The sequence below is a fragment of the Alligator mississippiensis genome, chromosome 1 (genome assembly GCF_030867095.1).
Source record: "Alligator mississippiensis isolate rAllMis1 chromosome 1, rAllMis1, whole genome shotgun sequence".
In the NCBI taxonomy this organism is placed as follows: Eukaryota; Metazoa; Chordata; order Crocodylia; family Alligatoridae; genus Alligator; species Alligator mississippiensis.
In genome coordinates this window covers 367,655,230-367,669,964 of record NC_081824.1, presented here as the reverse complement: position 1 = coordinate 367,669,964, position 14,735 = coordinate 367,655,230, and the positions used below count along the sequence as shown (strand labels likewise).

The 14,735-nt window shown below is 41.1% G+C and overlaps 1 protein-coding gene across 1 annotated transcript in view; it reads left to right on the top strand.

Moving 5' to 3' along the window:
- DNAJC3 (DnaJ heat shock protein family (Hsp40) member C3) overlaps window positions 1-14,735 on the top strand; it is a 48,794-nt gene that overhangs the window by 21,682 nt on the left and 12,377 nt on the right. The window contains exons 5-9 of the mRNA XM_006258989.4: window positions 6,199-6,351; window positions 8,846-9,027; window positions 10,267-10,386; window positions 13,128-13,233; window positions 13,391-13,511. Of these exons, the coding sequence (XP_006259051.1) occupies window positions 6,199-6,351; window positions 8,846-9,027; window positions 10,267-10,386; window positions 13,128-13,233; window positions 13,391-13,511 (682 nt within the window). The remainder of the gene's footprint in view (window positions 1-6,198; window positions 6,352-8,845; window positions 9,028-10,266; window positions 10,387-13,127; window positions 13,234-13,390; window positions 13,512-14,735) is intronic.

Sequence of the window (14,735 nt, the reverse complement as noted above, 5' to 3'; positions counted from 1 at the left end):
GAGTACTGCACTTGCATTATTTTATTTGTTATTGTTTAATATAAATTTTAAATTTGTATATGAAAAATTATTGGTAAGGGTTTGGAGGAACTCTAGGCAATGTGAAAGAGTTCAGGGAATGGGTTAGAGAAATTTAAAACCCTGGGATTTTTTTAAAACCTCCTTTTTTTAACATTAATGGGACTTCTGAACATGCTGTGAGACTGCTCTGATGTGCTGTAATTACAGTGTATCATTGTAGACTCAATTAATCAAGTCTGCTGGAGTGTGCTAATTAGCGTGGTCCAGCCAGCCTCTGCTTCTTGTACATCAGCGGTCTCACACTTCAAAATGATGGCAGGACACTTTAAAGCTCCTCAGATGAGCTTTAGTTAAAATGCCCCGCTGCCATTTTGAAGCTCAGGGATGGTGATACACAACATGCTGCAGGTGCCTTAATTAGGGAGGTTCTTGGAGCCACTCCAATTAAAGTGCCTCCCCTGCCATCCACAGAGCATGTGTAAAAACAGCCTGTTTTTTCAGGACCTGCAGTTTTCTAATGAGGTCCTCTGTGAGCTTTGGGCTGGGTGTACCCAGGATGGACAGCATCTTCGAAGTGCTCAAAGCTAAGGAGTCTCACTGTGTGCATTTCCCCGCTCCCTCTCCTGAGCAGGGTGGATTTTTGCGAGGACAGCAAAAGGCGCATCTCTATGACATGCAGGCCCCCTGGCATGTTCTGAAGTTTTTGCCAAAAAACCCCAAAGGAGTGTAAAATCTTTTCAAGGGAAAAAATCACACTATTTAATATGGGCAAAATGTACTCCTCCATCCCCCTTCCTCCCTATCTCAAAAGTGGCTAAATGGAAACAATCCAATTAAAATTTAGCCTGAGGCAGACGCTCAGTATGCAAAACTTCAGCCCAAATATTTTAAGTTTAGCACTGGTATACACAACAGAAAGCAAGGTCTTAAAATGGGAAGCGTTTGGCTCCCACCTTGAGCCTTCCTTCCTTAGGTACTGTAATGATTTGTGTGTGGATTTTTTTTTTTTTTTTTTGAGAAACTTCCCTTCATCCCCACAATTATTGGCAGAGTTGTGGAGCTTTTCCCAATAAGTAACTCTCCCCTGCCCCCAAGTAACTGAGCTACGAGGCAGAGATGGGCAGAACCTAATATAATAAAGAGCTAAATGAATACCGAATGGCACATGTTTTTAGTTTAAGTGGCCTGACTGCACAAAATGCAACTACATCATGTGTAGATTATAACTTGAAACAATTTCATGTGTGCTCTTTTGATTATGTTAATGTTAACAAACTACCTAATCTGTATTAAGTAATATTTACTTCTTGCCTACGTTTTTCCTCTGATAGAACTGTTGCTGCAGTACATTTTTATAGCCTTGTGTGCTGTTGATACAGTCAGACTTTTTAGCCATAAATATAAAGGGACACATTGGAGAGAGAATCTAGGCATGGTAGTAATCCTAAAATCCATTCTTGTGAAAAAAGCATAAATTTGTTGGCTTATTAAAAACTCTCTTACCAGGGCGAGATTTGAATAGAGGTTGAACTACTGTATTTTGTGCTCCCTCAGTGCAGGTAAGCCACTATTGTGTTTGAGATCAGTCCTTCCTGTATGTAACATTAACAGGTCTGCAGAATTTTGGCCTGATGTAATGAGTTATTACTATGCAGCTTTTCCCACCTAACCAAGCATGCAGGATGTAGTACATTGTGTTACCGTAGCAAGTTGTGGATATGATTCCTGGTTTCTTGCAGCAGTGAGAGATGAATGATAAACTACAGATCCCTACAGGTAGTAAAAATGTGGCATCTATGCTGCAGAATGAGAGAGAGAGACCCGTGTGTGCATCCCTGATGCTTTGATAGGGAGATGGGCACTCTACTTCTTCCTGTAGCTCCCTACCTCACTCCCCTACTCTCTCCACTTCTTTCTTTTTTGGCAAGGAACACAAACAATTCTTCACCTGTTTGTTCGAAAGAATTGGAGGATAACATTTCTTCTAGTCTGGTCCTCACTTGAAGAAAGGTGTTCATTATGCCCACCACTCCCTCATGGACAGGATGGAAAAATACTGAAGTGGGACAACTAGTGGTTTGGAACCACTGCTGGTGGCTGCACCCTGCAACTTAGCTGTGATTTAATGAACTCTGAGGGTCTTACCAAAGCACTTGGAGGGCTATTTGTAACAGACCTCTATCACTAGAGGTGGTGATGGCTATTTTCCCAACATTTAGTCTTTCCTTGCAAATCTCTGGGCTCTGGAGTTTTAGCCTTCCCCAACCAGGTTGGACTCCATTTGAAGTCACAAGGGCTTGTTTGTGATTCCACACCTGCTTGTCCCTACATGATGGTAGTAAATGGAAGCAGGACTACTTGTCATTATTTCATTCTTGTTTGTGGTTAAGGAATTCCACTAATTTCTGGGGTGGGAGGGGAAATAAACTCTCTATAACCACAAGTCCAGGATCTCAAAAGTTCTTGAGATCTGGGAATGTTAGAAGTAAAAAAAACAGGGTCTGAATAGCAGTTGCAAATTTTTTTTCTAATTTGCTTCCAAAACTTGATACAGAGGTAACTTTACCTGGACAGTGAACACTGCTATTAAGTGCCACTAATAAGTGATAATGTTACTTATTTTTCCTATTTAAAACACTCTTGCATAGCAGTTTACCCCATTTACTTGAATAGAAGATTACCTTGAATATAAGATGACCTCCCAATAGATTCTATATATGGAAAATGTAAAAATTTGTTATAATTATCTAGGTATAAAATCAAATTATTGGAGGTTTGCCTTGAATTTGTCATTGCCCCCCCCTCCCCCCCCCCACAGCAAGGAAAATAAATTGGCGGGGGAGGAGAGGGGGATCAGGTAGCCCTTTGCTTTCTGCTTCCCTCCAGTTTTTTCCCCATGCAGCCCCTTCCCACTCTCCTTGACTCTCTTTCCCCAACATATGGAAGTGAGGAGCAAATTTAAAAACAATAACCTTTAAAATTAAACATGGCTGTAGCAATTTTCATTATAGTACCCGTACACTTAGCTTATTCAGAATTGATTTGTATTACCTTTTTTTGAATCTACTGCAAGTTTTAGCACAGGTACTTCATAAACACACTTTTGAGCAGCACTTTGGCACCTACTTATATGTAGTACAGACTATGCATGATATTGGTCCAAAGCCAAAGGCTTGTGATTTACCAGGTGGTTTCTTGGGCTGGGCACAAGCAAAGCCAACAGCATTTCAAGCGATGGTGATCCCACAGCTCAGCACTGCTCAGTATGTGCGTGTACTCCAGATACCCTCCCCACACCACCATAAAGGACCCATGTGCTAATGAACCCCGACTCATGACTGGAACAGGAACTGGGTGTTCTTGTTATGAGTCCTGGGATGGTCCATAATGTATATGCAGGTGGGGAGCAGAGCAATTTGGTCTGACTTCACCTTGTGGAGGCTGGGGCCACACTAATCGTATGTGCCAGGCTGAGAGAGGGGCCAACGGAGGGATTCTGGGTGAATTGTATGCAATGCTGTGACCTACCATGACTGGAAAAACGAGTTGGAGGTGAGGGGGACTGCACTGAATTGCCACTTCTACATGTCTTATTCAGGTGGGCTATACTAACCAGTTCTTGTGGTAGGTTTCCATCAGCATGTTTGTCCAATATGGGCCATATGGTTTATAGTTGTGCTCAGTGTTGGCTACACTTTCAGCAAGGGAAGTTTAGGTTAGATATTAGGAGGAAGTTTTTCACTAGGAGGGTAGTAAAACACTGGGACAGGTTACCCAGAGAGGTTGTGGACTCTTTGGAGGTTTTTAAGACCTGGTTAGACAAGGCCTTGGCTAAGATGATCTAGTGGGGATGGTCCTGCTCCGAGCAGGAGGTTGGGCTAGATGACGTCCTGAGGTCCTTTTCAACCCTAATTTTCTGTGATTCTGTTTAATGGCTTCATAGTCGGTTTCCCTTGCTGAGCACATGCTGCCTTTGGCAGTAGTTTAATGACAGACACTGTATTTAATGAGATTTAATTGTATGTGCTTATAAAGTAAAAGGGCTTCCCCCACCCCTCATGCCAATTGGGGGAGAAAAACCTCATCTAGTATTTCAGTAAATACAGTAATTCCTTTGAGTGCAACACCTGAATGTGTGAGACCAGCTCTTACTTGGAAAGGCTGCCTCAGTGATTTTACTTTCCTCTGCACTGCAGATGTTTTGATTTTTAATTTTCTAGTTTATACTTCTGAACATTTTAAGGATGCCATTCAACCTGAAAGGTGTTCTTTCCTGCCCTCAGCTGAACTCTTTCGGCAGTGGTCCTGCAGAGAACAGTTTGCTGCTTTAATCTACCTATGTAATTTGCTCAGAGAAGCGCACAATTTCAGACTAGCATATCAAAAAGAAAGGAAAAAATATAGGGAAGGTAGACGAAGAGGTTGTCAAATCTTGTGAGATGGAAGAAGTTGAGATTAGGCTAGGAGTATGGACACTCCTAGAATTTGAGGGTAAAATATTGGGAGATACTTGTATACCTAGTACACAGGAAGAAGGCAATGATGTAAACAAGGCCAAGGCAGCAGATGAAGGGGGGCAGCCAGGGTGGCAATTAAGAGTGCCGTACAGGGTCATCTGCTTTTGTCACGGTAACAGTGGAGTTGATTCTGCTTGTTGCCCTTACTACCGATAAGGGAAAAGATAACCCCATGTTGGCTGCTGCAGAAGGGTGCTATGCAGGGCCATCTACTCTGTACAATAGTACCACATTATTTTGACTGTAGGTTGACCGAGTGTACAAACTGACTGAGGCTTTTATGGCTCTTTCAGAGGGGCAGGGCAAGGTTGACCTATAATTGGAACAGTATTATTTCAGCTAAAGAACAACAATAGATGTGAAAAATTTAGGCTGAATGAAGGAAGTTACTAACTCTTTTATTAAGGAGGCTCTGGAACAGCCCCCCAGTCACTGTAGTGTAAGTGAAAAATCCTAACTTGTGTAAAGATAGAGTTTGTTTGCATGTGAATGATGTGCAATGTACTGTCAAATAGCAGGGACCTGACTTGGTAATGGTGGGGGGCATTTCTTGTCCTGTGCTTCTGACAGCATGTGCTAAACATTACACTAGTAATGCTGGAGTATTACCATCCATTTGAACGGGGCTAGATTGCACTCCTGAATCTTGCTTTGCTGAATCTTTTGGAGGGTTTTGGATGATACAGATACAGGGGCAAAACATTAATGGGGCCTTTTCTCCAGCCCCAAATGGAATGTGCTTAATGCTGAGGCTGGGGTCTTGTCTAGGCTGAAGCATACTCTGCTGCATTTCATGGTAAATGGGATTACATCTAGGTGGCCTCCCTGTTTAAGAAGTCAGTTCTTTTCATCCCACTGCTGCTCCTGTTGTTTTGAATTTAGGTCCTGCCTGCTGCCAAGCTGAAACCATTACTTTGCTCAGAACGCTCCATCCCCACACTGACAGCTTCCTGGGTTTTAAAAGGGGATGATCTCAGTGATGTCTAGGAGAATCTGTACTCGATGTCCTCTGGTGGCAGAGAGGGTATCTTTATCATTTATGTCTGTAAGGTTTTGTCTGTAAAAGATTTATGTAAAGTTTGACTTTTCTTGACTTCTAAACTCCATGAGTTCTCAGATGATCCTGTTCCCCATCCTCCAAGTCTAAAGCATTTGTATCTAATGCCGTGGCCAACCTTTCTAGGAAGATGTGTGAAAACTGAATTTCAATGAGAACACTAGCCACAGTGCTGAACTTTGTATTAATGAATTCACACCTGATTTGCAGTGCGGCGTCTAATCAGTCAGCGGGTACATCCTCTCCTGCCCTTGAAGCATCCGTGCTTGGTAGCTGCCTAATGGGGAGAGATGGATTAACCGGGGTACAATTGAAGAGGTATATTACTTCCAGGAGGGCCCAGGTTAATGGGAATGAAGTGTCAAAGTGATGAATTGTCAGCCTGGGAGAAAAAAAAACTGGAGTTCTTTGGGTTACAGCAGCTTATGCAGCCGCAAAGAACTTTCTACTTTCATCCAATTAGAAGAATTTCCAAGGGAATTTTTAAGACTTGTTCCACTTCAGCAGCATCTGTAGTTCGTCCTCCATGGTATAGGAGGGTTAATGGAACAAAGAAAGAGCCTCAGACCCCATGATTCACTCTCTACTCATTAATACTTGCAGCTCAAATCTAATCCCAGTGATAATGAGGAACAGGAAGCCCGGTCTCGGCTGATGAAATCCGATGAGCTGCAGCGACTGCATTCACAAGCCCTTTCTGAGTACCGCCGGGAGGATTACGCTGCTGCCATTACTCTCCTTGATGAGATTCTTGCAGTAAGTGCGACATGGAAAAATATAGCCAAAGAGCAATGAGTGTCAGTGGTTTATATGCATGTTCCCTTTAACAAAGAACTTCTAAGTCGCATGTTGATGTGAAAACACCAGTAGGATTGAGCAAGTGATTAACAAGTGCTCTTGACTCTCTTTGGAGTTGGTGGGAGCTGAGATCGCTTGTCACAGTAGTATCCTTATAGGACCCTGAAATGGGAAACTGTATGATTAGGTTCACCTTCTGGTGAATGTCATTTAAACTTGAATTGCTTCTTTTATTGTTCTTGAGCTGAATGGAGTTTTAGTAAATAGCATTCTTCAAGGGATGCCAAAATTCTAAGCTGGGAAGGACAGAAAGCTTCAACAAAATGGGTGTGTCAACATGTCACCGTACGGCAACATTGCTACAGTGCCGTACTTTAGGACTTCCCTTTGGAAGTACTAAAGCATGGCGCAGTAACCGCCTGTACTGCACGGTTAAATTTCAGCACTATATCGTCATAGTGGCGTGCTAAAATTGGGGCGTGTACTACTATGGCGACCTAGCTGCCAATCACGTATAGACCCACGTGATAACAATGTTGCTGTAGTGCACCTTATGGTGATGTAGCAATTGCTACATCGCTGTAGGGCAATGTGTAGCTCCGCCCCATAAGTGGCATATGACTTTGCAAGTATTAGATTGCACATTTAAATATATGCGATTCAAATATACCAGCATCTTGTTTCTGTCCTTTTCTTTAAGAAAACATGCAAAAACTTGTTAAAGGAAAACTTATGGATAAGACTTTTATATGCAAAGTGAAGATAGATGTTTTGGGAATCATAGCCAAGTATAGCTATGTCCTGTGGTATATGTTAAGACCATTGCAGCAATAAAAGCAATACATGTGACAAAGTTAATGTCGCTCTGAGATCCATAACAGTATGTGGGCCCAGAGCAGGCACCACATGGCCACCTGAGCTGGAAAGGGGAGGGGCTGAATGAGCTTGCAGGCTTTATAGGGACTGTAGGCCACCGTGGGGTGGATGCCACCGAAAGTGACACTTATGCCCCTCACAGACATTATACGTAAGATATGATTAACCACTTAATCACTTCTTAAGTAGTACCCTGGCTATGCGTTAATGCATTTGATGATGTGATAAAACAAGGAATAAGCTCCAAAATTATTATGCAAAGTATGTATAATAATTTTGGCTGGTTCCCATTGCACCTTAAACTGCACATGTGGGCAGGCTTCAGCTGATCACAGCTCCCAGCATCAGGAGCACATTGAATAATGTGTGGTATGTTTGTTTTGGAGGTGGGGGGAATGATGAGTGAATTTTGGGAGACAGCTGCTGCTCTCCATGTGAGAGAGGGCAGTATGCGCTTGAGAGGGACACTTAATGGAGTGGGAAGAGGACTCCCCTGGCTGTGAGGTAGAGTAGTGCTTTAGGTTTTTCCCCCTTTTGGTTGGTTAGTTTTTAATATAAGACACAAACCTAATTGAGTATAAATGAATCCCCCTCAATTCCCTGTGGGGAAAAAAAACAACTTTAAATCAGCAACTGAGCATATGCACTCATTAAAACCAGGCTGTACATAGTCTGCACGTGCTTGTTTACTTTTTTCATTAAATGTTTAAAATAGCTGTGTCAAAGCGCATACAGAGTGTGTGTGTGTGTGTGTGTGTGTGTGTGCGCGCACACACACACACACACACACACACACACACACACACTGTATGCAACTTCAAATACTGTATATTCTACCAAATCCTATTTTTGAACAATCATAGATGAACTATGGTGGTTTATCTTTTTAATGGAAATGTTACTGGCTTCATGCTCCCACTAAACTCTTAATTTTGTCAGTATAACAATTAAGGCTTAAATGCTGCCTTCCCAAGTCCTCTGTTCAAATGAGAAAAAATGTGTGGTAATTGAAGGTAGATCTATTAAGCTCAGTCACTTGTTTTGTTTTTTTTTAACAAGTTCTTCTTGTAAGACAGTTGAAGTATGGGAATTTGGAAAAAAAGAATTATTTAGAATGAAGTCTAATCCTTTAATGCATGTAAACATGAATAGATAATATATTTATTATAGTAGGATAACTTGTTTTATAGTCTGGAAACCCATTTAAAATTGAAATACAGTTATTTGTTTGGGCTTAAATGTGCATTATCAATAGTATTAAGGCCTGACCTCCAATAGGTGATGTTCCTGTTCGAGATCCCTTCAGGCACCCTTTTAAACAACAGAGGCTTCTGCCCTCATAATTCTTACCCTTTAGGGTATTGGAAAGAACCTGTTATTTTTCATGGGATTCCAGTTTTCTCTCCTGAGGTTGAATACTGACCCCCCCCCCCCCCCCCTTCTTTTTAGTTCACTTCCCTGAGAAGGCTCATCTGCTTGGTTACACATTAGATTCATAACAGGCTTGTTTTCCATCTCTCTGCTAAAAGATGTGCATTCATAATAAGCATCTCTGCTTTCATTTTGGTTTCTTAAGGTTTGTCTTTGGGATGCTGAGCTGCGGGAGCTTCGAGCTGAATGCTATATGAAGGAAGGAGAACTGGGCAAAGCCATTAATGACTTAAAGGCTGCTACCAAACTGAAGAGTGACAACACTGAAGCCTTCTATAAAATCAGCACAATATACTATCATCTGGGGGACCATGAGCTGTCACTCAGGTAAGCCTTTACCGTTTGTTTTAATAGTAAAAAACTAAAACAGAAAGCACTTGGCAAACTGGGCCAGCCTCCATGCTATTGTAAAATGCAGCAGCATTAGTGGTCAATGTAGTGACTGAGTAGAAATGCTCATTAGCTTGTATTCTTCTGTTCTTATTCTCTTATCCGTGTTTGGCACAAGGCATGGAATCTGTGACTCAGTATAACGTACACACTAATAATTAGCCTAATACAGTGTGGCATCTGTTGCAGTGCTGTGGGTATAGAGTGCCAGCCTCTTAGAAAAACTCTGTCAAATGAGCCAAAATGGGCAAATATGAAATAACAAGAATGGAGGAAGAGAGTGGCCAGTTGGCCAAGAATGTACTGATCCCAGTATGGGGGAAAGGGCTCCTATAAAAAAGCTGCAAAGGGCTCTCACAGATCATAGGATTATAGGACAATAGGGCTGGAGGGGTGAACCTCAAGAGGTCATCTAGTCCAACTTTCTGCTCAAGGCAGGGCCATCCTTTACTAAATTATCTCAAACATGTTTCTGTGTAACCAGATCTTTAAACTTCCAAGGATGGAAAGGCCACAGTTTCTCTAAATAGCCTGTTCCAGTGCTTGTCCACCTTCATGGTCAAGAGGTTCCTCATAATTGCTAACCTAATTTCTCCTGCTGCAGATTGAGGCCATTGCTCCTAGTCCTTTCCCCTACAGCCATAGAGAAGAGCATATCTCCATTCTCGCTATAATTGCCTCTGAGGTATTTGAAGACTGTTATCAGTGTATTTGAAGGGAATGTTTCATGGGCAGTCTTTAGTTGAAAAACCCATGAACATACAGAAACAGGTGGAACCTGATGATTGAGAATAAAGAAAATCCAGACAGTTTCAATTGGTTTGAAAAAAAAAAAGTTAGGATCATACTAGAAAACAAGTTATCGTGGATACAGTTAGTTGTCTCAAACAGCCATCATAAATGCTGGACAAAGCAATAGTATGCGCTGTAGAATAGCAGATCAGTTTCGTAAGTGCAACTTTACATTGAGTATAAATTTTTGGCAATGTAAAGTAATAAAAAAGCTGTAAATTCAGGAGGGTTTCCCTTTTTACATTTCACACATGGGTAATACTGTCTTGAGTACAGGAGAGAGAATGCAGTGCAGCAAATCTATTGTTATTTAAATTGCTGTTAAAATTTGTGTTCTGTTTCCTATATGAAATCTTATACTGTTTCTTTTTCCTATGTGAAAAGTGAAGTCCGAGAATGCCTGAAACTTGACCAAGACCATAAACCATGTTTTTCTCACTATAAACAAGTAAAAAAACTTAATAAGCAGATCATATCAGCAGAAGACCTTATAAAAGAGGGAAGGTAAGTGCTAATCTAATACTGCTGTGTTATGACTCATTCTAAACAAATTAAAATCACAGATTTGGAGGCTGTCTTTTTATATCTATTTTGCATTATTTTTTGGCTAAAATACTGAGCTTGGCCACCAGATTTAATTTAAATAACTGCTAAATTGTGTACCCTCAGTAGCAGTCAGGCCTTCCTGGATGTTCCGTCTCACCCATATGCCTCCCTAGTCACTATGGTCTTGTTGACTTTTTTTATTTTGCTCCCATCATAAAACAGAAGGTGAGGTCAGTGGTGTTTATGGCGTCTTATCTTTTGATTTAATAAAAGTCAATTCTGTGAACTTTGTATAGGCTGATCTAGGAGTTTCTGCCACCCATCCCAGCTCTTGAGGTGATGATTTTTATTCTCTAAATTCTTCCTGCTTGCCTCATCTCAGTTTGGTATGTTTTATTGGCAAGTACATAGCCACAGCTTTGCTAGAGGCTATGCAAAATGATAAATGAAAAGCCACCTTTGTTTTAACCAGATTTAAAATTAATTGTTATAAGATTATTTTTTTTTTTTTTTTTTTTTTTAGTATAAAATCTAGATTACTTTTAATTCTCAAGTGTGCATTTCCTATTATTGATGGGGATGCATGTTTAAGAACACCATTTTAGTTTACAGTACTGCGAAAGTGACAAAGGAAATAAAGTTTCATTATCAGCAAAGTTGCTGATAAATAAAAAGGAAATCAATAACCTTTTTGAGTAATTATCTGCTTACGGCATGGTCTCTATGGAAAGCTTGACGTGGTTATTCATCTCGCTAGTAAATTGGAGTGTCAGTGATGTTAGTTTTAGTGTTTATCTCTTGTATAACACATTCTAATGAATCAGCATTTAAATGTGGAGATCACAGCATATTTGCAAATAAAAATTCTGCTGCCTATAAATAAAATATTATGGTTTATCATTATTCTTGAAGAAAGAGAGTAAGTACTTGAGCCTTGTAAACTGTTATACGTCTACTTTTAGAATCGTCCTTCATCACGTTGCTGTCTTACATATAATATTATCTAGATAAACATATATATAGTAACTTCTTCCTATGGGACAGAGGAGTGGGATTGTCATCCTTAATCCATCTCTACTGTGCCTAAGTACTACAGGAGCTGATGATCAAGTTGTGGACAACCTTTTTGGCAGGTGTGCCACAATTCATACTCAGTCTACTCCTTGAGTGCTGCTCTAATCCCTGCTGCCTGGAGGCATACCTGGTAGTCTGGACCGTGGTGCCAGAATGGAGGTGGGGATCTTGAGCCTCTGGCCAGGTAGATTACGGAGTCAGGATGATGCCGCAGGACTAGGTTTCACTAAGAGCTGTTTTAACCCTTCCTTAGCACCGAAACAGTCTCAGTTGTATATGGCGTGTAAGAATCCAAAGCTCTGAATTTGTGGGTTTAGCTTGGCTCTTGGCTGTGACACCTGACACCTCTCCAGTGTCCTGCCCTTGCTTTGCTCCATGGAGTGCTCTCCTCCCCATCTCCATCTTAGTGCCTCTCTTGAGTGCCCAGTGCTTATGCATCTCACTCTTATGCACTCACATCTCCCAAGTGACACTATGCCTGTGTCACTTGGGACATGCATTTTGCAGGTTGGCCACCACTCCTGGTATAGATGATTTAGTGTTTGTGCTGCAAAATGTAGGCACTGCTCACCAGTTTAGGGATGAATGTTTTCATTTATCTATCAAAGATTAATTTTAAATTTGTTTCACTGGAATTATCTGTGCCATGCTCCTTGTTCTGGAGTCTCTTTAGGCACAACAATATCCAAAGGAGTATTCTCCTGACACTATGGGAAGAGAGATACTAGGAACATAGTTTAGCTAGACAACACTTGCTTAAAGTTGTAATTTGATGTATCTGATGGAGGTTTGCCATCAGACACTCTCTATTCCTTGACTGCAGCCTTGTTCCTGGGACCTGCCTTTTACTTGTAGCAGGGCAGGGAAAGGGGTGGGTTGTCTCCCTGTTCTACCAGACATAAGGAGCTCCAGGCCCAATACCCATTTTCCTTAAAATCAAAGAAAAATAGGGCTAGAACAGACTTCAGAAGATCTAGTCCAACCTCCTGCTCAAAGCAACTATTCCAGCCAGTTGTATGTCAAATCCGCACTTATGTCCAGTAATAATGATTTCACTACTTCTCTATCTGTTCCAGGTTAGGAATCGATGTTTCTCCTAACCTAGGAATACATTCTCCTAACGTGTTCCAGTTCTAGTGTATTAAAAAAATGGACTACATAAGGCACACCAGCCTGCATTGGGTGTATGCCAAATAAATTGCCCAAAACCTGGACCTATTTGAATTCTGAGAAAGTAGGGAAACTCCTCCCTGTGCTGAGTAGTGCCTCTGGTCAGGGGAAGGGCTTATAACAACAAATTGGTTGTACAGAAGTGGGCAGAACAAGCCAGCCAGACAAGTTTTCTCTTTCAGGCTTGAGCCCCCATAGAGGTGGTAGGGAATATAACTCTTTAATTTCTCCAGAATTTTCTGTCTTTTTTTCAGCCTAGACAAAGTCGCTGAGGCTACTTGATGGGGGATGCATTTTGAGAGGGACTTGTAACTCTGTAAACAAGATCCCTGACGACACTTCTTCAGCGTAGCAAATCTTTGTCGGTACATATATTTCATGGCTGGGGAAAAACTGATACAAATCTGATACTACTGCTTTAGAATGTTTTGGGTTATTTTTTTCTATTAAAACAGGTACGTGGATGCCATCAGTAAATATGAATCTGTAATGAAAACTGAGCCAAATGTCCCAGTTTATGCTACTCATGCCAAAGAAAGAATCTGCCACTGTTTCTCTAAGGTAATATATATTTTTACACACACACACACACACACACACACACACACACACACACACACACACACACACACACACGTGTAATACATATTGTTTTTCTCTCACCTAAGAAAATAGTTAAATACAACATACATCAACCTCCTTTTCTTTCCCTTTTCAGGATCAGCAGTCTGTTGAAGCCATAAAAGCTTGCACAGAACTTCTGCACCTGGAACCATCCAATGTAAATGCCCTAAAAGACAGAGCAGAAGCCTATTTATTAGAAGAAATGTATGAGGAAGGTAAAATTGGCATGAATGTGTGTGGGTTAAAGTGTTCTAAGCCCACTGGATACATACAGGACTTGTGCATCAAGGTTATTTGAAACAGTGTTGCTACATCTGACAATCTTGACAAGTGTTGTTTTGTGGCATCCAATCAGTGCTGACATATCTGTTTGGAGATGAATTTTTCTTGATTAGCACAGGCAGCTCACACCTGGTTTTTATCTGCAGCTAAATTGTCTTAAACTTGAGCTAAATTCAGTGTTGGATTAAGAAGATGGTGTCATTGGGTTGTAAAGATGGCATTCCTTTCTGTGCTGGGATGAACATTGTCACACCTTCTGTATCACATTGTGTATCGCTGTCTCACCCACACACATCCACTCACATATAAATAACAAATCTATGTAACACTCGTTTTGGAAATGTTGTGTGGATGCACAGCAGAATGCAGATGTGTGGGATAAACCACATCTTCATCTTTAGCTTGCTTTCTCCACATGCATTTGGTTGATAGGTCTAATCTGGAACTGCTCTGGGTCTCCTGGAGCAGGCAGCCCCAGACTACAGCATGCATATGTTTTGCTACATGTAGAGAGTTCTGGAGAATGGTGATATCAACAAGTTGTCATCTGTATGAAACTTCAGCTCCTAATGTAAAAATTGGAGGAAGAAGAGAAGAATGCAAACAATAATATGAATGCCAGGCTAAATCTTAGTCTTGTAGTCTAAAATAGTAAATGTTGGATGATGAATGTATTTGGGGCAGAATCTCTTCCCTCCCCCCCACTTGAAAGATGTTGCTGATTCATTCAGCTGGCAACGTGGGGGGGGGAGGGGAGGAGAGGGAATTAATCTACAAGGTGTGTGGGGGGGGGTTCTTTTGTCTTTTTTTAATTATTTAAAAATATGAGTATATTTAAATTGAAAGAAAGTTAAAATTGGTTGTTGCAGGGAAGCCACAATACTTGGGGTGAAAGCTTGTAGACCTTGTAATAAAACAAGTTAAAAAAACCCATCAGTCTGCTGGGATTGTAGAACTGAGCTAACAAGGCCTTAATTATATGTAATGTAGGGCCTTAAATCATGAAAGCATGACTACTGCATGATTGGGGTGAGTAGTAGAGATTATTAGAGGAGATTTGGCTTGCAAATTCTAGCCACAGAAGAAAGTCAGCAGCAAAGAGCATTTGTAGTTGTATTGGCACTTCCCAGTGTAGTGAGAGTACTGGGCATTGGTTA